This window comes from Nycticebus coucang, chromosome 16, assembly GCF_027406575.1.
Source record: "Nycticebus coucang isolate mNycCou1 chromosome 16, mNycCou1.pri, whole genome shotgun sequence".
NCBI lineage: Eukaryota > Metazoa > Chordata > Mammalia > Primates > Lorisidae > Nycticebus > Nycticebus coucang.
The window spans coordinates 48,837,083-48,859,994 of record NC_069795.1 but is presented as its reverse complement, the minus strand read 5'-3'; the positions used below and the strand labels follow the sequence as shown (position 1 = coordinate 48,859,994).

General features: G+C 40.7%; 1 protein-coding gene across 1 annotated transcript; it reads right to left on the bottom strand.

Annotated features, from left to right (window-relative positions):
• Positions 1-1,526: 1,526 nt before the first annotated feature.
• LOC128567424 (cell cycle control protein 50C-like) lies at positions 1,527-21,683 on the bottom strand. The gene is made up of 7 exons (XM_053564618.1): positions 21,492-21,683; positions 18,032-18,142; positions 14,636-14,737; positions 12,761-12,848; positions 12,199-12,339; positions 5,806-6,015; positions 1,527-1,789 (listed from the first exon to the last, which is right to left on the bottom strand). The coding sequence occupies exons 1-7, from the start codon at positions 21,681-21,683 to the stop codon at positions 1,527-1,529; spliced, it is 1,107 nt and encodes a 368-aa protein (XP_053420593.1).
• Positions 21,684-22,912: the final 1,229 nt, after the last annotated feature.

Genomic DNA, 22,912 nt, shown 5'->3' with positions numbered 1-22,912 from the left:
GACTGTCCAGCGGTTGACAACACTGTCAACCGCTGATGTATTTGGTCTCTATTGCCCAGGAAACAAATTAGCGCACTCTGTGCTTAAAGCCACATAAATTTGACCTGCAGAAATGTACGAGAATAAATTTATGTTGTTTTAAGCTTCCGAGGGCTTCAGGGGAAAATCTGTTTCTTGCGCTTCTAGAGGCCATTGGCATTCTTTGGATCATGGCCCCTTCCTCAAATCACTCCAGCCTCCTGCTTGTGTTGGCTACACTCCTCTCACCTGCGGCTTCCCTCTTACAAGGACCCTTGTAAACTACCCTGGGCCCACCCAGAGCACCCAGGATTATCTCCTCATGTTGGTATCCTTAGCCAGATCTTTAGATTTATAGATCAAAAGATCTATAGAAGAACATTTACAGGTTCCAGGGATTAAGATGTGGGCGCCTCATTGGCAATGGTGGTAGGGACATCACCGCACCTACCACACCCGGTCAGAGGTAATTGGTTACAGATGGGAAAATGAGATGTGAGGAGAGTCTTAAGATTTCAGAGTTGGTATCAAAACCATTTTATTTTTGGAAAAGTATTTAAATATGTAGTGAATACAGAATGTTGCAACAAAGAAATGCTTTATTGGCTCCAGAAGAGAAAAACATGTGTTGGTATTGTATTTCTTTAACAATGACAATTCTGCTTCTAGAATCATCACAGAGTAGAGCTTCCCCTACTTCAAAAAATTAATATAAAAGTATTTATTAAAGTATAACATTAGGATTTAGTACACAAATTCCAGGGGCTTCATGACCTGGCAGCTGTAGCAAGCACTCTACCCAGTCTCCTGTAGGCTGCCTTTGGCAAGCATTAAAACCTTTTAAGATGGACCCTGAGAATCTTCTTCAACACATTTAATTCAAGTATCATAAATCCACATTGCTATTTCTATTCTAGAATATGTCATCCCAATAAAGTTCGAGAATTGTGCCCTCAAATGCTGAGTAGAGTCTTTGAGAGTCAGTCACTTCTAATGATTTCTTCTTGGCCATATGGATAACTTTAGGGAGACTACAGCCTTCCTTTTTGGTGTATTGCTGTGTTTCGGTTGCTCAGGACACTGCTGTAACCTTTGCTTGGCCTATTCTTAGCACAGAAAACATAGTTTTGGCTCCATAAAATAAAGCAGTTTTCAAAAATCCTGATGCCCAATTTAACAATTGTTGTCAGGAAGTCTGTAATAATGTCACCTAACTGATGATGACTCATGCTCTGTGCCTGATCAGATGGTTAAAAGGATTGCCTAAGTGGGTACCCCTGGCTTGCTTGCTCTCCTCTGCTGATGGCGCTCTCGGGGCATTCTCCTGCCTTCTGGCACAAGGACTTGAAGTAAATACTGAAGAGCTATTCTAGAGCTCAAAGACAATTTACTGCATATACTCATGCCTCCCTTCCCCTCTTCTTTTTGACTCTAAAAATTCTCCTTCTATATCCACCTGGGATTGCATTTGGTTCAGTCAATCCAGTCTGCTTGTTGGACTATTCCAGTCACATCATGCCTTCTGAGAGACCTTTGCCTGTTACTTTACCGGCCATTTCTCTTTCCTGCTTTTCTTCATTGGAATTATATAAGATGGACATTTTCTTTCTTTCCAGCCCGAAGTGAATTGCCATCATGGCAAAGGTGGCCAACCATGTCACAGCTCCTGTCACTGTGTAGGCAAGACCCAAGAAAAGGCTACTCCCTCCATTCCACGTCAGGGTACAAAGAACAACTGATTTTTCTCCTTTGAACCTGGTTACTGGGAAGTCTAAGAAGATGTGTTAAGGATCTATCTCAACACTTCTCATCTTCACTGTTTCAAATGCTAAATATATTAATTAGATTCAACCATATGAAATTGCTCTTTTTTTGTAGGTGAAAAACAGTTGAATACTTAATTTCATATGATTCAACCTAATCTTTACTAAGCAGTACTCTGTAACTTAATGGAATAAATTAATAAAAAGAAGTCCCTCTCCATAGTTGTAATCTAACTAAAGAAACTCTGACATGAATCTGAATGAGTTACAGACAACTGAATAATGAGTAAAATATATTTCATCCTCATTAGCAAATCCAAGGAAATTGAAAGACTATACATAGGTCTTACAGCAAACCTAGTTTTTATGTATGAATTAGGAGACCCAGGTAGGCTATAGTCTTTTAGTAGGCTAATATTTCAATTCCTACCTCAGGGAAAATTCTGCAAGGGGAGTGAAGAACCAATGCACACACAAATTAGATGGCAAAGATTTTTGGTGGGAAAACTAAAGGTGCTACACTCATTTGGGTTTTGAAAAAGCCAATATCCCCCACTGCTGAGGAGAAAGTGTTTGAAGTGGGTTTGCAATTGTTAGCATGTTTATGATGTCATTTTGATTATGCATGTGGCCTGAGGTTTTTTAAACATCTGGTGCCTTTTGTAAACCAAACTAATAAACAAACAAAGGCTTCTCATAGCAACAGCACAGGATTGAGGCATTTCCCAGCAAAGCTATTAAAAACCCTCAAATCTCTTGGCAACATGCTATTTAAAGACATCAGGAAACTTATTAGGAAACTGGTTTTCTCTTTTCTTTTGCATCAGAATTCCTCATTGTCATCAGGTCTTTGGGTGCACCTTAACCCATCTGTCTGACTGTTTTTTTCCCTCCCTCGGTTCCCATTTGAGAGGGTCTTTTCCTCACACACAGCATATCTTTTTCCCCTCTTAGAAGTGGCAGGCTTTTTCTGCAGCCCCGGCTTAGCCGTTTTTGCCTCTGAGGCAGGCCATTAGCCTGGCTGGGTGATACCCCAGGACTACCCTCAGTAGTGCAAGTACAGGACTGAAACTCAGGATTGAAGTTCTACTCATGGAAAACATATATTTGAGAATGATCAGTACTAAAACTGGACTGTATAAATGAAGTCATCCAAGGAAAGCAAGTTCAGAGAGAAAAATCGAGTGTCTCCCTTATTTGTCTTATTTGGAACATGGCTTCGCTTCCTCACCCCCTCCAGCCTCAGACTTACTGTATGCTGTTCTCTCCCTATTCTTTGACAGCAACTACAACCGCTTTGATGGTAAGGTGGTCACAGAGTTGGTGGGCTCAGAACATCCCACTTGAGAGACCATTGTCAAGTACCTTTCAGTCTCTACTTAGATTTTTTTCCGAGGGAGAAAAGGTTTGCTGAAGTTCTTCTTGAAAAGGCTTACCTTTGATCTGTAACCGATCATGCTCCAGGGAAGGGCAAATTCATGGCTTTCCTTAGTTAGAGACCCTGCTGAATGAACTCACTAAAGGCAAACTTCCTCCTGACCAGGAGACAGAACCAGAACGAGACAAAAAGCTGAAAGGCAGAGATGGTGTCCCTTCAGTGGGGACTTTTCTGACCAAGGAACTCCCCCAGTCCCCTGTCAGAATGGAAGTGTCCACACACCTACTCAAGGATGACAAGAAGAAAAGCAGGGAACTGGAACACATACGATTGTTCCCTTTACCCCAAGAATTTCTTATTCAACTTCCCTAAGAGGTGAAGAAACTAAGGAGGTGAACAATTTTGTGCTAAGAATGTCTGGCCTATTAGGGGCCCCATTAAACAACCACTAGCAGGTAGCCCTGAGATGATACAGGGGGTGCGGATGCCTAATCAGGCTGAAGTTTCAAAGCTGTGTGTATGCTCTGGAAAGAGTCTGCCTTCAAGAGAATTCTGCTTCAGAGAGAATCAGAAAGACCCTTTAAAATTGAGCCTAGTCATTTGCAGTGGTTCACATCTGTAATCTCAGCACTTTGGGAGGCCTCAGCGCAGGAGGAGCACTTGAACCTCGGGAGTTCAAGACCAGCCTGAGTAACATAACAAGACCTCACTTTCAAAAAATGAAAAAAATTAGCCAGGCGTGTAGTCCCAGCTTCTCATGAGGCTGAGGCAGGAGGATCGCTTGAGCCCAGGAGTTGGAAGTTACAGTGAGCTGTGATCTCACCACTGCACTCCAGCCTGGGTGACAGAATGAGAATCTGTCTCAAAAATAATAATGATGAATGATAATAATAAAATAAATAAATAAAATTAAATCTAAAGATCAGAGTTAGTGTAAATTGTATGTAAATATTTAATTTCTTAAAGGTAGTGTTTGGGACCATTTTAAGGTTAAATCTCTTTGTTTATAAATCGAGACTTACATTTGTGTTCTTAAATTAAGTAAAAATATTCAGAATCTCATACTGAAGCAAATGTCTCCTAACTTAGACCATATGTCCACAATCAAGTCACCATCTCCCATGTGCTAGCTTTGTACCCAAGGGAGGGAAGAACACAGCATCTTCAATGCAGAGTTTATAACATGCCTCACGTGGGTTGGATTAACCGAACCTGCCTCTTGAGCCAAGGTCCCTGAGGTCCCTGAGGTCTATGACACTTTTGCTTAGAATAAAAAGATCCGCAGTCTCTCTCAGTTTTAGTTATCTTTATATTATAAACTTACTGCTTATCAAACCCCTTTGGCTTTATTTTCAAAGTCCTTCATCTCATCCCATCCTATCTGGCATGTTTCTCCTTATTGCTTTAGATCCCTAGGCTCGGGGGACAGAAATATTAATTCCCTACTGATCCATACTCTCCTTACCTGATACTGTTATTAACTATTATTCCTTTAAAATGAAAGTACACATTTAAGAATATAACAGCTTTCTGGTAACAGAAGGAAGCTGAGGAGTTCAGAACAGGCCACTTCAAAATATGCAACTTTGGGCTTGGCGCTTGTAGCTTAGCAGCTAGGGAGCCAGCCACATACTCTGGAGCTGGCGGGTTCGAACCCAGCCTGGGCCTGCCAAACAACAATGACAACAACAACAACAACAACAAAAACAGCCAGGTGTTGTGGCAGGCACCTGTAGACCCAGCTACTTGGGAGGGTGAGACAAGAAAAACATTTAAGCCCAAGAGTTAGAGGTTGCTGTGAGCTGTGATGCCATAGCACTCTACTGAGGGCGACATAGTGAGACTCTTGTATCAAAAAAAAGAGCCACTTTGGTGTATTGATTATTTTATGCTAAAGGCACTTGAAAAACAGCAGGTGCAAGAAGGGCACTCTGACCTCCCCTTTTCTTCTTGAAAGCAGGAGGTAAAATAGAGTTAGATCCTTGTTAAAGAAGCCCTCCCTGTATCAGGAGAAAAGAAACATTCATATTGCCAGAGACAGGGGGTTAAGGCCGAGAGAAATCTGTACAAATAAAAGCTTGTTAAACTTACCCTAAACTTGCAGGGGTTCTCAAACTTTTTAAACAGGGGGCCAATTCACTGTCCCTCAGACCGTTGGAGGGCCGCACTACAGTTTAAGAAAAAAACTATGAACAAATCCTATGCACGCTGCACATATCTTATTTTGAAGTAAAAAAACAAAATGGGAACAAATACAATCACACCGCCTCATGTGGCCCACAGGCTGCAGTTTAAGGACCCCTGCTGCCTAAAGTATCTTCCTAGATACTTTTCCACAATCACTACTGTCTATTCAACCTGGCAGATAAACACTTAGGCTTAGTCACTTCCTTCGGTCTTCATTTTCCTTGTGAGGGCTTCCCATTACATGTAAATAAAATTTATATACAATTTTTTCCTGTTAATCTGGCCTGTGCCAGTCCCTGCTGGAACACCTGGGAACATATAGGAGAATTTTTTCTTGCCCTGCACATTTCTTTTGTATGCAGATTTGGTTGGAAAACAGAAAAGTGTAGAATGAAATAATTCAACAACCAGTAGCCAGATTTTCCTTTCCCCATGAAGAAAACTGGCATAAAAGGATACTATAGGTTATGTTGAAACTGTAATTACCAGCAGGCAAGCCTTCTGTGAACTGCTGGGTTCGATTGAGTCGACGGTACAGCTTTTTGAAAGTGGGAAAGGCAGCTGTCCGCATCCACACAATGAAATCATCATTGAGGAAGCCGTTGTTTCCCCAGTCCTGTTCATCCAACTCATAGATAGGCTTAGGCCAATTTGGAGGCTTTGCAGTTCCTGTGGCAAGAAAATAAACAATATGGTAGAGAAAAATTGTCTATCTTTTTCAGTTTTTCTTTGAATGTAGTGAACAAAAGAACTATTGCATTTTTGAGGAAGTAGAAATTATAAGATTTTATATAAGTGTGTGAGCTGAGTATGCAACCATTAAAAATATGCTTTTAAAGATTCTAAGAAAATGCTTATAATATTTTCACAGGGTTACAAAAGAGTAGACTATCAAATTCCATGTACACTGTCTTCAACTAAATTAAATACACATAAAGCCTTGACAAAACCTATAGAACCAAATAATCATGGTGTTTGTATCCAGTGATAACATCGTGGGGGAATACATGTATATCTGTAAATTTCACTGGTAATCTAAGGACAGCACGTTAAAACAAGATACCATTTTCAGTTAAACATTGGTTAATATTTAAAGAAAAAAGAATGACAACCATTGATGAGGGAGTCTACTTGTGCAGAGTGGACATACAGATGATCATCATCTCTGGCAATCTGGGAAAATGCATTGAAAGCTTTAATATTTTGCATACACTTTGGCCCAGAAATTCTACTTTTAGAAGTGTAGTCTAAGAAAATAAGCGTGAACATTGGTTGCATAAATGGTCACCACAAGAACTCAGAACTGGAAGCAAGGAGGAGGAATTGTTTATGTGGGAGGAGGTGGAGAGCAAAGGCATTGCAAGGCTGTTGTAAAGCCAGGATGCCTGCGAAGTCTGAAAGCTATAGGAATGTTGGACTTATAGGGTGGAAAGTGATGCTAGGAGATGAGCCTGTTGAGTTTACCCTCATTATCACACTTCCCACCTCAGAATGGGGGGCAGGTCTGTCTCTCTCTTTCTAGGAGACATTTTATCTATTTTTGCACTGGCGTTTAGTCCAATGCCTGGCACAAAGTAGTTGTTCAATAACTGCTTGATGAAAGGGTGAAACATTCCAATCAAATCTGGCAGATACAGTCAATAATAAAAACCACATTGAAATATGAAAGGCTGGTCAAAAGAGTAAATTATGTAATAAACATTTTATGTCCATAAAGTTGGTTCTACTATTTGTAGGATTGCAAAATGCTAAATAGGGAGCCACTTTTTTTCAACTAAGACTACTGATTAAACTACTTTCTTCTAAGCATGAGTTACAGTGTTTAGAAAAGCAAATACTAAGTTTGGTTGGGTTAAATCTGCTGAAGTCTGTTTGTATACTTGTACTTCCTCTGGAAAGAATTCTTTGCTGGAGAATCTTTCTCTGCAAATATTGGGGAGCCCATCGATTTTGCCCCTTCCCAAGACTGCAACAACTGTTGCTAGAAGAATTTTGGTCAAAATTGAAATTGCTTTCCCTGGCTCCACTGTGGACTTCACTTTCTCTTTACCTTGGCCTGAGCTTGAGGTAGCATGACCCATGAGCCATTGCCATCAGAATCACCCAGCGGAGGTTCAAGCATGCCCTCCCTTATTAATTCTCATCCCAGCTTATCCATGTCTCCAAGCATGGTCTATGACTATTGTCCTCAGTCCCCAGGCCAGTGACCAGTTAAGGTCCATGCTCAGTTAGCAACTGGGCTGCACAGCAGGCGATGAGTGGCCGGGTGAGCAGGTGAAGCTTCATCTGTATTTATAGCTGCTCCCAGTTGCTTGCATCACCACCTGAGCTCCTCCTGTCAGGTTGCCTTCCCCTCTACCCCTTGGAAGTCTATGGAAAGACTGTCTTTCATGAAACTGGTCCCTGATGCCACAAAGCCTGGGGACCACTGGTCTAAGAGACATGCTAAGACACTTCCTTTATTTTCCAAGCTCAGTCAGATCATTTGTCTTCATCCATTCCTTTAACAATAAGCATTTCTTGATTGTCACTAGTACTGGGGATACAAAACTACATAAAACCCAAACTCTTTCCTGAAGGAATTATAGACTGAAGTGGTACATGACAGGTATGCAAACAGGCAATTAGAATATAGCGTGGTGACTCTCACAATAGAGGTAAGAACAAAGTACAGCAAGAGATGAGTGAGAGCCAAGTACCTGTGGTTATGGATTAAGAAAAAGCAAAACGGGGGCGCCCATAGCTCAGTGGTTAGGGCACTGGCCACATGCTCCAAATGTGGTGGGTTTGAACCCGGCCCTGGCCTGCGAAACAACAACAACAACAACAAAAATAGCCAGGTGTTGTGGCGGGTGCCTGTAGTCACAGCTACCAGGGAGGCTGAGGCAAGAGAATCGCTTGAGCTCAAGAGTTTGAGGTTGCTGTGAGCTGTGACGCCACAGCACTCTACCGAGGGTGACATAGTGAGACTCTATCTCAATTTAAAAAAAAGCAAAAGAACATTACCATGTTCCTTTCAAAAACCAGCAATTCAATTACAGATACTGTAACCATACATCCCAGTGTACCAGTGTACATTGTTTGATATACCATCTGATTTGGTATTTATCCCAAACAATGTGCATATAATTTAATCCTTCTAGTGTCCAGCCGTGACTTTTGCTCATAGTGTGTGAGATACCCACATGTAGTGGATGGAGGGCTCACTTCCTCCTGTCATTATTTATGAAAGACACCCAGAGACCCTTTCAATCAAAACATAATAAAACATATCCCTGTGACCCCTGCCAGCTACTTAACATTCCAGCCAGTCCGGCAATAGTTCTGTTTTGGCCTGTGAGATGCGTGAAGCTGCCAGGCTGCGAATCAATAAGGTCAGTGAGAAATGTGGGAAATTACAGGTTAGGTTATATGTACATGATATGTGTGTGGGTTATCGATGCCGAGCAGTCCTGCTGAGGCATCAGCTTTAATTTGCTAATAAATCATTTTAGCTGTGAAGCGCTAGAAAGTGGAATGTGCATGTTTAATGGAAAATGAAGAAGTTTCTCAAGAAAGATGATGAATGGGATACTTGCTGGTCGACATTTATCCACCACCATGGGAACCATAATGATATAAATGACCATGGGAAAATGACAAAAATATAAATTGGCTGAAGAACATCAGAACCTATTTTGAAAGTTTATGGCTATTTTTAAATGATTATATTCAAAGACAGTGTTCTAATTCATGTAGCTACTTGAGGAGGCCCATTTACATATCATTCTGTGAGCCTGACCTTTCATTTAGATCAAATGGGTTTTCCTGTAGTTTCACTTTTTTTTTTGCAGTCTTTTCTTTTTTTTTTGTAACCAAAGAAAAGCTTTTACTGTATTGGCTCCCTTAGCACAAAAAGATCTTTGTAGACAGTTAAATGAGGCCAGTTTTGCATGAATGTCTTTAGATGCTTCAAACAGAAAAATCAGGTAGGTTAATTATAATAATGGTTTGATTTTTGGGTGTTTGATTCTTCACAGAATCAAAGCAAAGCTTTTAGAAGTTCAATCTTTGAAGATGAAATCTCTGACAATATTATAAATGTTACTGTAAATTCAGTTATGAAATTCTATAGTCAAGTTAAAATTGGTTTTTCAGTGATAATATAACTGCAAATTTGGTTATGTGCATCAATCAGAATAAAGATAATTCTCTTAGTAAATTAAAAAAATTGACAGAGGAAAACGCGTACTTAAAATTGCAGTTGTGGTACATCCATAATTCACAATTGTATCCAAACAAGCTATAAGACTCTGTTAATCAAAATAACAATCATAGTTGTACAAATTTAACATTCTTGTATTGTCACAGAATAATTGAATTTTCAACTGTAAAGTTTTTATAATGACATAGATGTTAAACAAATACTTCAATGTGGTAGTATTTTGCTGTACATTATCAATCAGAATTTCAGAAAGAGTTGAGCCTTTAAAGGACTTCTTTGTATATCAAACAATGTGCTCAACAATGAAAAATGTTCAATCCTGAACATTTTTTTCCCCTTTAGTTTCACTCTTTCCTCTGGGCTAGAGTGCAGTGGCATCGTCATAGCTCACTGCAATCTCAAACTCCTGGGCTCAAGGGCTCTCTCAACCTTCAGAGTAGCTGCGACTACAGATGCTTACCAACATGCTTGGCTGCCCTGCTAATTTTTCTATTTTTTTGTAGAGACAGGGTCTCACGCTTGTTCAGGCTGGTCTTGAACTCCTGGCCCCAAGCAATCCACCTGCCTTGGCCTCCCTAAAGTTCTATGATTATAGGCATGATGCACCTAGCCCAGCTACAATCCATCAACTTTTTCTATTTGAGCCCTCTGAGTTTGTTTGCATTTTATTCAAAATAGTTGAAAATCTTTAAACAAAGAATCTGAAATATGGAATACCTACAAACTTTAGTTTTTGAAGATTTAGTAATGTGAATTATTGAAAACTGAGCTTGCAAACAAGAAGACATTGAAATTTATTCCTATAAGAGCAAGGGAATAATTGAATACATTATCTAATGGGAGTTATAAATGTGAGTGAGATTTAATTTTTAAATTCTGTAATTATATTTTGGAATATCTTGACTTAAGTGAAGATCCTTTTGATAGCACTCTTTTTTTTTAGATTCTGAGCTATTCCACAGTAAAGAATTATGAAATTAAAAAAGGAATGCTGGATGGTACCTGTGGCTTAGTGAGTAGGGTGCCGGCCCCATTTACTGAGGGTGATGGGTTCAAACCCAGCCCCAGCCAAAGTACAACAAAAAATAGCCCGGTGTTGTGGCTTTTTATTTATTTATTTATTTTTTTGAGATAGCCTCTCCTTTTGTTGTACAGTTAGAGTGCTGTGGCTTGATTATAGCTCATTGCAATCTCAAACTCCTGGGCTCAAGTGAACCTCTTGCCAGGGACTCCTAAAGTGCTAGGATTACAGGCATGAGCCATCGCACCTGCCCAGTGCTTCTATTTTTAATTGGATAAAATTTTCTGTACTATAATGAAATGATAATTGAGAAGGTTTAGGATTTTATATAATCTAAATTTAGTGATACATTCAAGCACACCAAAAATAGAAAAAAAATTTTTATGAAGTCAAAAAGATAATGACTAAGAAAATATTTGGATTAAAATATTAGCATATTTCAGTACAAAAAATGAAATTGAGAGTGTAATAGGTACCTCAGCACCTATAGAATATTTTCTTAACAAAAAATTAGGGTCCAAAGAAAAAATCATTAAAAGTATCAACAATTTAAAATTGGTTAACCACAAAAGGCAACTTTAAAAAAGATTGCAGACTATTTTATGAAAAAATTAAAAGTTAGGCCACAGCAAAATGAATATATTCATTAGAAAAAATAGAGAGTTTATGTAATGAGGACACACATAGCCCAGAAACTGATTAAGTTATATCAATATGTATCTAGAATAAATTATTATGCTGTGTTATTTTATAATGTTTTGTAAAGCAGTTTTTAAAAAATATTATTTCTGCCAGGCTCACACCTATGAACCAGACTAGCCTGGGCAATATAGTGAGAACCTTGTTTGTAAGAAAAAAAAAAGTTAGCTTCATGTACACACACATAGCCCTTTAATTTCTGAAAGGACTGCATTTTTGGAAATAGTTTTTAATAGAATCATTTTATAGGTCCACCATTATGATGTCTGCTTATTTATCAATAAATGAAAATTTCAAGTAAGTTTATAGTTACTTGTTCTAATGTCCTCTTTTACTCTCATAGGCTTACCAGTTTGGATGAAAAATTACATGGTCATCCTAAGTATAGCTGAAGCAACAAGTTTCTTTCCTTTTTTTTTGAGTCTCACTCTGTCACCCTGGGTAGAGTGCTGTGGCATCGTTGTAGCTCAGAGCATCCTCAAACACTCAGCCTTGAGCAATCCTCTTGCCTCAGCCTCCTGAGTAGCTGGGACTACAGGCATGCACCACTACGCCTGGCTGGTTTTTCTATTTTTTGTAGAAATGGGGTCTCACTCTTGCTCAGGCTGGTCTCAAACTCCTCAGCTCAAGTAATCCACCCACATTGTTCTCCCAGAGTGCTAGGATTACAGGTGTGAGCCACTGTGACTGGCCAACGAGTTTCTTAAAGCATTGTCTTTTTCCTAATGGTAAAGTGCGAGGAACTGGGGCACCAATCATTTTATGTTTTTGATAGGAGATGCAATGGAGATGCTCATGGCTGGGAAATTAGAGCAAAAAGGAGCCAACAAAGAACTAAAGGAGGAGGAATCATCAACATCTCCCCACACATCAAAACAAAGTTTTTTTATGAAGAGATAAGAATATTGAACTACTGTGTGGATCTTACCTTTAAAGTAATTAGCAAGATTAGTGGAGACCGGATTCTGAAATTTGACATACTTATCTGTCCACCACGTAAGTCCGCTCTTTAGCAGTGGGACTTGGATGTGTATTGGCGAACTAGGGCTGTATGAAAGAATTATGGTGTCTGCAAGGGAATTAAAAATTGTGTTAAAGATGCAAGCTAGCAGTTTTGCCACCTTTTGAAATGCAGAAGCAGACACAGCTGAAAAACCAATCAGGGTTTTGCAGACTCTCAACACGCCTACATGCTGTAGATGCTGGAATCACAAGACGCGATTCTTTTTCTTGCCAAGCTTGAGGCAACTATTGAAAAATACTCATAAGCTCCATTTAACTCATGTTCCCTGACTAGTCCTTTAGATTTCTGGCAGGGGAGAACTTATTTGCAAATAAAACACCATAAGTCAGTGCTTTGACTTAACCAGGATAATGTTTACAGATTAAAAAAAAAAAACCCCAAATCCTGCCACTCAGCTTTAGAGGCTATCTTCTGGACATTTATCTTGTTACACACTTATGAAAGGAAGATAGGAAAAGTCACCTACCATTGAATATGCTGTTGGCAATAGCACCGCAAGGAACGATGGGGGTCATGTTGTGGGTCATTTTGAATGGACCACAGTCCTGAACAGCCTGGGTGCGAGATGATACAGCAATGAGCAGTGCTTTTGTGAACTCTCTTAGAACACTGAAAGTGAGAACACTGGTAATATAAATCAATCCATGCTGATCTATTGATATAGACCAAAATTACAGACTGCTACCTGCTTTTCCCTGGCTTCTGGTTCACTTTGAATAGGAAATTTTTGTGTTTTAGAGATTCGTATGCATGCATGCATGCATGTCTGTATGTGTGTCTGTGTGAGTGTCTGTGTTATTTTCCACATCAGTAATACACAGCATACCAAAAATGTTTTCATTTTTGTAGAGAAGAAACATTACCTTGCTGGTTGTACTATATATCATACTAAGCCTGCACTGAAATACACTGTTTTGGGGGCGGGGAGAACAGGATCTTGCTCTGTAGCCTGGGCTAGACAGCAGTGGCATGATCATAGCTCACTGCAACCTCAAACTCCTGGGCTCAAGTGATCCTCCTGCCTCAGACTCCCAAGCAAGTGAGACTATAGGTGTATTCCACCATGTCCAACTAAATTTTCTTTCCTTTTCTCTCTTTCCTTCCTTTCTTCTCCTTCCTTCCTTCCTTCCTTCCTTCCTTCCTTCCTTCCTTCCTTCCTTCCTTCCTTCCTTCCTTCCTTCCTTCCTTCCTTCCTTCTTTCTTTTTTTTTGTAGAGACAGAGTCTTGCTCTTCCTCAGGCTTTTTTTTGAACTCCTGGCCTCAAGTGATGCTCCTGCCTCAGCCTCCTAAAGTGCTAGGATTACAGGTGTGAACTGCTGCGCCCAGCCTGGAATACATTTTTAAACTCTTTTTATTGAAATACAACCTATATTCAGAAAAGCACACAGATCATGAGTCTATTGGGCAATTGCTAGAATATATAGTAAAAAATTAGTTGCTAAAAATTACTTGGTTATCCCTTTCATATCAAAATGTCAGTATGAAAGGTGTCCTTCTAGCTTTTCTTGATAGCACATTGAGTATTATTTACCAAGAGTAAAAATTTGTAATACTAGGTCTGAAAAGATATTCAATTAAACCGAATGTTTTTAGTCAATCAAATAGAACCCAATTTCCTTAAAGTGAGCCGGACCAAAGATTCCAAATATAGGAAGGACCATGGTGAATATAAAGAGAGCAAGACCATGCTGCTCTACAGGGGAAAAGTGCTTCTTCTCACATAACAGTTACCCTGAACTCCCAGCTCCTTCAATTTATGCAGGAATCAAATGAGCATTTCTGTTTTGTAAAACTATTTGCTTTTGAATTTATCAAAAGTCAAAATCGTTGCATGATCTATCCCTTTTTTATTTTTATTTATTTATTTTGAGACATCGAGTCTCACTTTGTCACCCCCTTGGTAGAGTGCTGTGGCATCATGGCTCACAGCAACCTGAGAGTCTTGGGCTCAAGAGATTCTCTTGTCTCAGCCTCCCAAGTAGCTGGAACTATAGGTGCCTGCCACAATGCCCACCTAATTTTTTTGTTGTATTTGTTGCAGTTTGGCTAGGGCCGGGTTTGAACACACTACCTTCGGTATACAGGGCCGGCGCCCTACCCACTGAGCCATAAGCGCCGCCCCAACGCCCAGCTAATTTTTGAGATTAAATCTTACTCTGGCTCAGGCTGGTCTCAAACTCATGAATCTAGCCACCTCAGCCACCTCAGCCTCCCAGAATGCTAGGATTACAGGCGTGAGCCACTGTGCCCAACTATCCCCTCTCTTAGACTGAAGCATCCATTTGGTTTAAAAAAAAGAGAGAGAGAGAAAGAGTATTATACCAAATTAAAGGAGGCTTACTTTCACATTTTTGCCCACCATTTGGATATTACTTCTGGAGTGAACATATCGATACAGGTTCTGATAGAAGCCGTACAATTTGTAATACATATAAACATCACCCTGTAAGGGAGAAAAGCAAGAAATAAGAGGAGAGCAAGGAAAATTACCTGGAATATTAATAAACATGGATAAGAATTTAAAAATAAAAAGTAGTACAGAAAAGAAATTAATGGGAACTAGAAGTTTCTTTAGGGGAAATAGAAACATAAACAATCATTTAAAAAAATCAGTGTTGGGAAATCTATGTGTGTGTATGTGTTCAGAAATCTTGATCTATATATGAAATAACTATTTATTTAACCTAATTCTAATGTTTTTATTATGTGCTACTGTGTTCTTGCTTGAAAAAATTTTATAACCAGGGTTTCTATTTCCAATACATAAAATTTGTTTTTTTAATATTGTCATTTCCCAGAAATAACAGGAAAAACGCCTTGCCAAGGGATTGTGGTATCAAAAGTCACATGATTTCAAAGAAAATCTATGAGGTATAATTTGAAATTGGGGCCCTTGAGCATATTCAGGTGCGTGTGCATACTGGGCATATGAAGAGTATGACTAGACTAGTGTTTTGAACCTTTTTTATCTCGTGGGACTCTTGAACTTAAACTTCCACAGCACACTTAAATTATGTTGATAAAAAAGAGTAAAAAATAGAATATACTTAATGAGCTTTGAACTTCTTTCAAAAATAATTTAATTAATGATCTATCAAAATTTTCGAGGCACCCCTAAGATGCTCTCACGGCACTGGACTAGAAGCTCTAGTCAGGCTCCAAATATTTTTATTTCTTTATCCCTAGAATCTAACACAGTACCTGGCACATAATATTTGCTCAAGAAATAGTGAACCATCTATTATGGGCAAAAAGATAGAATGGTTCACTAAGCCAAAAGAAAGAGGTGATCTTCACCCTAGCAATAAGCAGCTTTCTTGCCACGAGAGAGAAGCCTTTCACGTAAGTTGCCACACGAGGCTCTCCAGTTCTGAAAGGCTAACCTCAGGGTCCTACATTTTTGGTGACATACAAAGGTCCTGGAGATCCTCCAGGCAGACTTAATACAGATTTTACCAACAGCGCTTATGGAAATTTCCATATAGATTTAACCAACCATATCCGTACATTTTACTGATAGCACTTTGAGGACCTTAAAGAGGATGAGTGTGGTAAATGGGAGCTGGTATCCACAATAAGCTGGGCAGAGAAGCCAGGGCAAGTGAGGCCAGTCACAGAAAACAAGGAAGGCTGGCGAGCTTAGTCACCTAGCATAAGTTCCTGAACTTATTCTGGAACACTGAAAAAGGAAGATGGTGGGCCATGACAAAGAGGCAGGATGTAGCAGAAGCCACAGAGAGCATTGGTGTGAAGGCAAACAGGCCAGGCTAAGAGGGATAGACCCATGACACTGCCTTACCCAAGGAGGGAACCTCTATCCTTGACCCATGACTGCAGAAAATATGAAGTCTGCAGAATGGAATTTACCATACCTTTTCTTGGAAGCTAAAAAGAAAATTCTGTTTAACCAGAGTTATATGTTCACATAAATGACAAAATAAACAAGCAGAGAACACTTGCCACGCTAGGGACAGAGGTGTTTGAATAACCTCTCTTAAATGATTCTTTGTCCGAGGTCTAGCTTAACAAGGCCTCCAGGATATCATCTTTTTGATTACTCCTGGAAGGACAATTAGCATTATGGCCTTTCTTCTCTTTAAATTCAGTGGCACTCTGTGCAGATTCCTTTAAGACAGTATTGTGTGGATCCATCGCCTACGTCCACCAGTGGGTAATGTGTGGTAACCGGTGAGCTGAAGGCCCTGTGATTGGCCTACGTGGTTTGGTTGGGTTTTTATGAGAAGCCTTGGCCTGAAAGGAATGGTTAGCAGCGGGTAACACTTCATTTGCTGTTAGGTTTTTGAAGGACAAGGACAGGTGGCAATTAGAGTTTGATTGTTTGGATTTTTTCTTCCAAAATTTAGGCATTCTGAGCCCTCAAGAACGGAGGAGGGAAGGAGGAAGGAAAGATGAAATGAAGGTAGGTCAGGAGGGTAGAAGGAGAGAGGGAAGGTGGGGAAGAAGGAAGGAAGGTCTCAGAGCGCAATGCGTTCTTGAAGTGTCAGCAAGGCTGCCAGGAAGTCTCCAAAGACACCTGTCAGAGGAGTCCCCTATCCCAGGAAAGGAGCCTATCTCGGCATCCCTGCTGTGCCCAGCCACTGGCTGGGGTGGGTGTGGGAAGCATGGCTTTAGTGCAACCCAGGGTGATTTCACAGCACAGCAGTTTGGACCATCCCTCAGTAATGCTCCCTGAGGTAGATTTTACGTGCAGCCTTTTCATGGCCACCATAGTCTTACCTGGTAGTCAGGACTTAATCAAATGAAAAATTGTATTTCCTTCAACTCCTCAAACGTACTTCAAGGTCCTGTTCTGTTCTCTGCCCTTTGCACCTGTACCCTGGCCGTGCCTCCCACACTGGCCTAGTACTCTGAGTGGGGTGAATCTAGGCACAGGCGGGCTTTCCCCTGCCCACCCCCAGCCAGCACCCTAGCTCAATGCCCTGCTTTCACCTTGGACGCATCTGGTCCCAACCAGACTCATCACCATGGCCTGCAAAATACTCCTTGCTTCTCCCCGCCTGCCCTTCCACCCCCAACCCTCTTCCCTAGGGTCAGCGCTGTTCTGTGGTCTGACAGCTCTCTCAGCCTCCTCCTGCTCCCTCCTCTTTCCTTCACAGGTTTCTTTGAGCAAATTTTGTTGGGGAAACCCATGTCTTGGCATCTGCTTCTCAGAAGACTTGTCTAACATGAGACTTTAATCAGCCCAAGAGTAGGGACTTCGCTTAATCTTTGTTTGGCATTTCTCGAAGTGTCCTTAGGGATTAGGCAACTGCATATGTAGAATGACTTGGAGGGAGTCCAGGAAGGGTTCCACCAGGTGTGTGACCCCTGATACTGACTCCCTGTGTGACTTGGCCAAATCACTTAACCTATCAGCCCATTAATTTTCTCTCTATAAACTAAGCAGTTAAATTCAATGATCTCTACAGTCCTTTCTTGTTCTGACATTTGGAGTAAAACCTGCTTGACTGATGATAAGATTTACATTACAAAGTTGCATACATAAAGAATCTTGCAGCTTTGAAATAAAGAAACAAAGGAAAAGAATAATACCCCACAAAAGGGAAGAGCAGGGATTCGAACTCAACAATTTGTAGGATTCACCACCCTCACCTTGCTTTATCTATCATATTTTCAGCTTTGGGAAGCGTTTAATGGAAATTGTGAATTTACTGCTAAGTGTTACATAGGAGCAGCTCAGCCTAAAGTCAATTGAAGTCTCCCGAACTTCACTTACCTTCATATTCTTGATAAGGCGAAAGGGAATAGAACAGGTGCATTCTTTGTCAAAATTAAAGGCATTTTCCCGCATTTTTGCACAATCTGCACATATTTTTGTGTAATTAATCTGTCAGGCAGGGGAAAAAAGCAATTATCAATTAAAAAGTTGTGTTACATGAGTACATACTATAAAATTCAAGCCCGGAATCCACCAAAGTCTTTAGCCTGTCTGGGTTGGGAGTGTGATGTCTGGGACATGAAGAGGCAGGGTGTTTGTGGGCCTGCTCAGGAGGGGTGAGCCTTCCTACAGACTTTATTTGGGGACCTGGCTGCACCGTACCACAGGCCCAGAGTTCAGTGATTCTCCCCCATACTTTCCTAACTTGTGATGAAGCCTTGTCCCTTGATCCTAAAGAGGTGTCACCAGGAAGGTCTCAGTCAATGACTCAGCATAACTGGGCTTACGGCCTGAGTCTAATCAATTTTATGGGGAAAGGACTTCACTGTTTTTCCATTCTATTGTATGGAAAATATTTATACTAATGAATGATTCTCCATGGCATCCAGAGGAAGTTACTAAAAATCACCAAACACAGAAAAAGAAGTGTTTCCAAAATGTTTTATTGATGTTAAGTGGGATAATTCTAGTTTTAAAATGTTGCCGCATTATTTTATAATAGTTAAATTGTGTGGAAAATGACATAATGGACACTTTTAAAAGAGGGTAGTTTGTTCTAAATGGGTGCTTTATGTGAGATCTGGGGGAGGCACTCTGTTCTATGGAGAGCTGCGGAGACCCTAAGCCGGTAGCTCCCTTTTCTGCAAGAATGCTCCTCTGGGGTGGGAGGATGAATGCTGGAAGTCGTGGGCCACTTCTTCTTGTGTTCATTGCATTGAGAAGTAATTGGAAGATTATGGGAGTGCTGAGGAACAGGGAAGCAAGACAGCAGCACTCTCCTTGGTAAGATGCCAACGGGATTTAGGATGCCTTGGGAGTGAAGACAGACAAGACAGAAGGAATTTCAGATCCTTGCAAAGCCATTGAGGGTTCTGAAGCCCAAAGGTAAAGTGGGAAAACTAAATTAAAGATTAGTGAAAAGGCTACATGTCATTGTAGTTAGATGCTTACATTTAGTTAAATCACTCTTTAGTCCAAGGCTTGGACTATTATTTTGAAAATATTTATGCCTTTTCTGTTTGTAGATTGCCTTTCAATGTATAAAAAGGATTAAAGAACAGGGCTGTGCCCTAATGGAGAGAGAGCAGACTGAACTGTGACAGAGAAAACTGGGGTTCTAGTTCAGCCAGTCTCTGACCCTGACTAAATACTGACCCTCCAGAGCCCACATTTTGTTCATCAGCAATTAATTGATCTGCGAGGTCATCATAGTAGTATAAACTCTCCATCAGGAATTCTTGTTGTGAGTCTAATTTGTCAATGTAGAATTAGAAAAAAATGTTTTCCAATAAATTTTGAGTAGGTGATTTCTGTGTTCCTTTCTAGCTCTAAAAATTTTGATAAGGAAAACATATCCCTGGTGTACTATCTGCTTAATAACATCACCCTCCATTTGCTGCTCAAGTGGACTTGTAAATCTATAGCTATAAAATGGACCAAGGACCATGGTCTGTGCCTCACAGATTTTTGGAAAGGCAGGAATTATCATTTATTTTTAAAGTGACCTGAAGAGAGGGCACTTCCTTGTGCCCTAGGGTGGAGTGAGATGAGGACAGACTAACTAAGAACTCATTTCTAATAGGTCTGTGCTTGATCACACTGACCTGGAGTGAGTATTTTTGTCTTCTTACCCAATATATAAAACACTTCCATGTGCAAAGTAAATTATTCTCTCTGGATGGTTTCTAGTTGTCTCACATAAAAGTAAAGTATTAGAAAATAACTGTAGAAGCATTCTGTCAATGGTCATTTACAGAGTGGCCTTAGCCAATAGCTGGGACTGAGGCCACCCTCTCATGCCTGAGGTAATCTCACGCCACGTGGCTACCTCTCCATGAAGGTTATACTTTCACAATGCGTGAGGTGGGTGGCTGGGAGGATGCAAGGATGACACGGGAAGAGATGAAGAACCAGAAAGAGAGGGATTGGTGAAGAAAAGTATGTTGGATGAGCTGTTTGTGGAAATGAACTCAACCTTAAAACCCCATGACTTTGCTATCCCCTTCTGCAAGGCAAGTTTCATTTCCTCCTGCCATTTTGTTCCTGCCACATGGTGGGGCCTGCGGGGGGGGTTACACATCACACTGGGGGACTCAGAGGGATTTAGTGGCACTTTTTTTGGGGGGGGAGAGATAAGGTGCTGGGAGCTGGGAGCAGAAAACATAAATGGGGAGACAATAGTGCCTTGGGAGGTAGAGTAGCACCTGAAATGACGTTTTCCCCTTTGAAGTCTGCACAGTCTACCCTAATTCATTCCTCCAATAAGAGTTTGCCTATCATGTACTAGCCACTGTGCAAAGAAGAGATTGGGGATGGTGAGCAGCTAGCCTTGCCGAGCTCTCTGCTCTTACCACCAACTATTTTATCTACTCTACATTAGCTTGGTGAATGCAGGAATCAACTGTCACTCATCTCACTCATCTGCATGCCCAGCAAAACGCTTCGGCACCTTCAGACGTTCATAAACATTAAATCAATGTTGACAGACTTGGACTTCACCATAATATTGCCAGTAACTACGTGGGAAGGTTTCCATGGTTACTTTCAGAGTGGAGGGCATGTGGTCTGGGATGTCTAGAGATCTGCTAAGAGCTGAGTTGGAGGAAATGTACTTAGTTCATTAGACTGGACCTGGGCATGGCCAATCACGCCTTAGACCAACTGTGGTCTCCCCTCTCCAGATCAGCTTCTGGGATTCTCATCCTCTAACAGTGCATTTAATCAAGGGGGCAAAAGGCTTGTGTCTGAGTGGTATGCATTTAGCATCAGCTTTTCTCACTCTGCGCAGAACTTGGTTTGCTCAGTATCCTTAAGATGCAAGAAGGACTTGGGCTTTTCCCTTTCCTAGAGCTCAGAGGGAGTTCATTTGCAAGAGGAAAAACATAATGCGCGAAAGTGGGCAAAACTGAAGACCTGTGTCTTCGGCTTGTCACTGATTCACGGGCCTTTGGCAGCCACTTGCCTCTCCTTCTCATGCTTCTGTTATTTTTTTTTCTCCGGCCTCTACCATTTGCTCAGTCCTCTGCCAGCCTAAAAGCATTTAACTTTGCCAGTCCCTTGTACCTGAAAATGGCTGAGCTGATCAGTGTGAGTGACTGTCCTTATGAGGAAGTAGGAATGAATAAAGCCACTACGCCTGGGCTCTGCCACCATCTGCACTTGCCAGCTGAAAGAGGGATGTTTCAGTCATGTCTGGTTCCTTTCTGAGGGGCTGCAATCTCAGACTGACCACTCTTACTTATAGTGCCAAAGCTGAAACGTCTTAGAAGCTACATTAAAAATGTAAGATAGGACAAACCTCTATTTCCTGGGCACTCTTTGCAGACACTATGAGGATGATGCCCATGCCAAAGCAGAATACTCCTGTGGCAAAAAATATCGAAAGGACCGTCCTGGCTGAGAAGTGTAGCCGGTGGGCGGGCAACTCCTGCTGCTTCAGGGCAGTGTTGTCTGGCATTCTGGATGGGCGCTGCTGGGGGATCTTCTCCATTTTGGTTCTGCAGGGAACTCAAATATACTTTGGGAACATTTCGAACTTCCCTACCCAAGGTAATACCACATAATGGTAATACTAAACGAAAAATTACATGAACCCTCCTTTGATGTTGCAAAGTCTTCCTGCTTCCTGGAAATTATTCCTCAACCAGACCTGATATTCAATAGGAGCTCAGCTCTCTTCTATGTTATTGCTAAGCAGCATATTTTATTTATGCTCACAAGGCCTGTTGTGCTCAATGTCATGCCTAGGAGGAATAGTCGCCAGCACGGTCTGCAAAAAACAACATCTGGCGACACCAGGAAGCAATCCTCATGGGCTGTTTTGGGGATTTGGTGACTAATTTAAGGCAAGCCCTTCCTGAAGAGGGGAAAATAGATTTATCTTTAGGAATGACATTAATACAAAAAAAAATACAAGTTAGGGCTATCATTTTTTTTTTTTCAAATGTGGCTGTCGCCTAACATGAATATAAATTAAGTTGAGAAATGCTCTCAGCTTACAGCTAACTCTGCTATGTGTGATAACGAGGACGTGAGAAGCAAGCAGGGAGTTGCACAGCACAGATGTCTAAAGTCAGCAGCTTCCAATTTTTTTTTCACCCATTAGAAAAACTCTAGTAGAAAATGTAGATAAAAAATATCTCCTCCTAACCTCTCCCAAGTGCATGCTTTGGAGTAACCCAAAAGAGGCAAGAAAACGGAAGAGGAAGATAATCAATTAGAAGTTCAACACTGCAATATGGTATTAGGCCTGGTTTTGAGTTTTTTCACTTGTTAGAAGTCCACTAACATTTTCTTTATGCTGTTACTTAAAAACTGGCATTTAGGATGCAGAATTAGAATTTTTAAAATATGGAACCATGTGAGATTTTATTAACATTAAGAAAAGAAGCCATGGTGGACTGTTTTTGTATCAAAGGTGGCAATGACTTTAGCAAATGTAACTAGTTTAGAAGAATACAAATGCAAATGCTTATACTAAGAGGTTCTCAATTCAAAGCTTCCCCCTTGCAGAACTGGAAAAAAAGTAAAACATGAATGGGAAATTTTCAGCATGCTATTGGATTCTGACTTGGAGGTGGTGACTAGTACAGCTGCTGCTATCAGATGGCCTTGTATGAGAAGATGGTAGCAAACGCTTCCTGTTAACATCTACTGTTTGTTTTACCAAATAAACATGGTCAAACACTTGGGTTTAAAAGCGAATAACAGGATATGAGA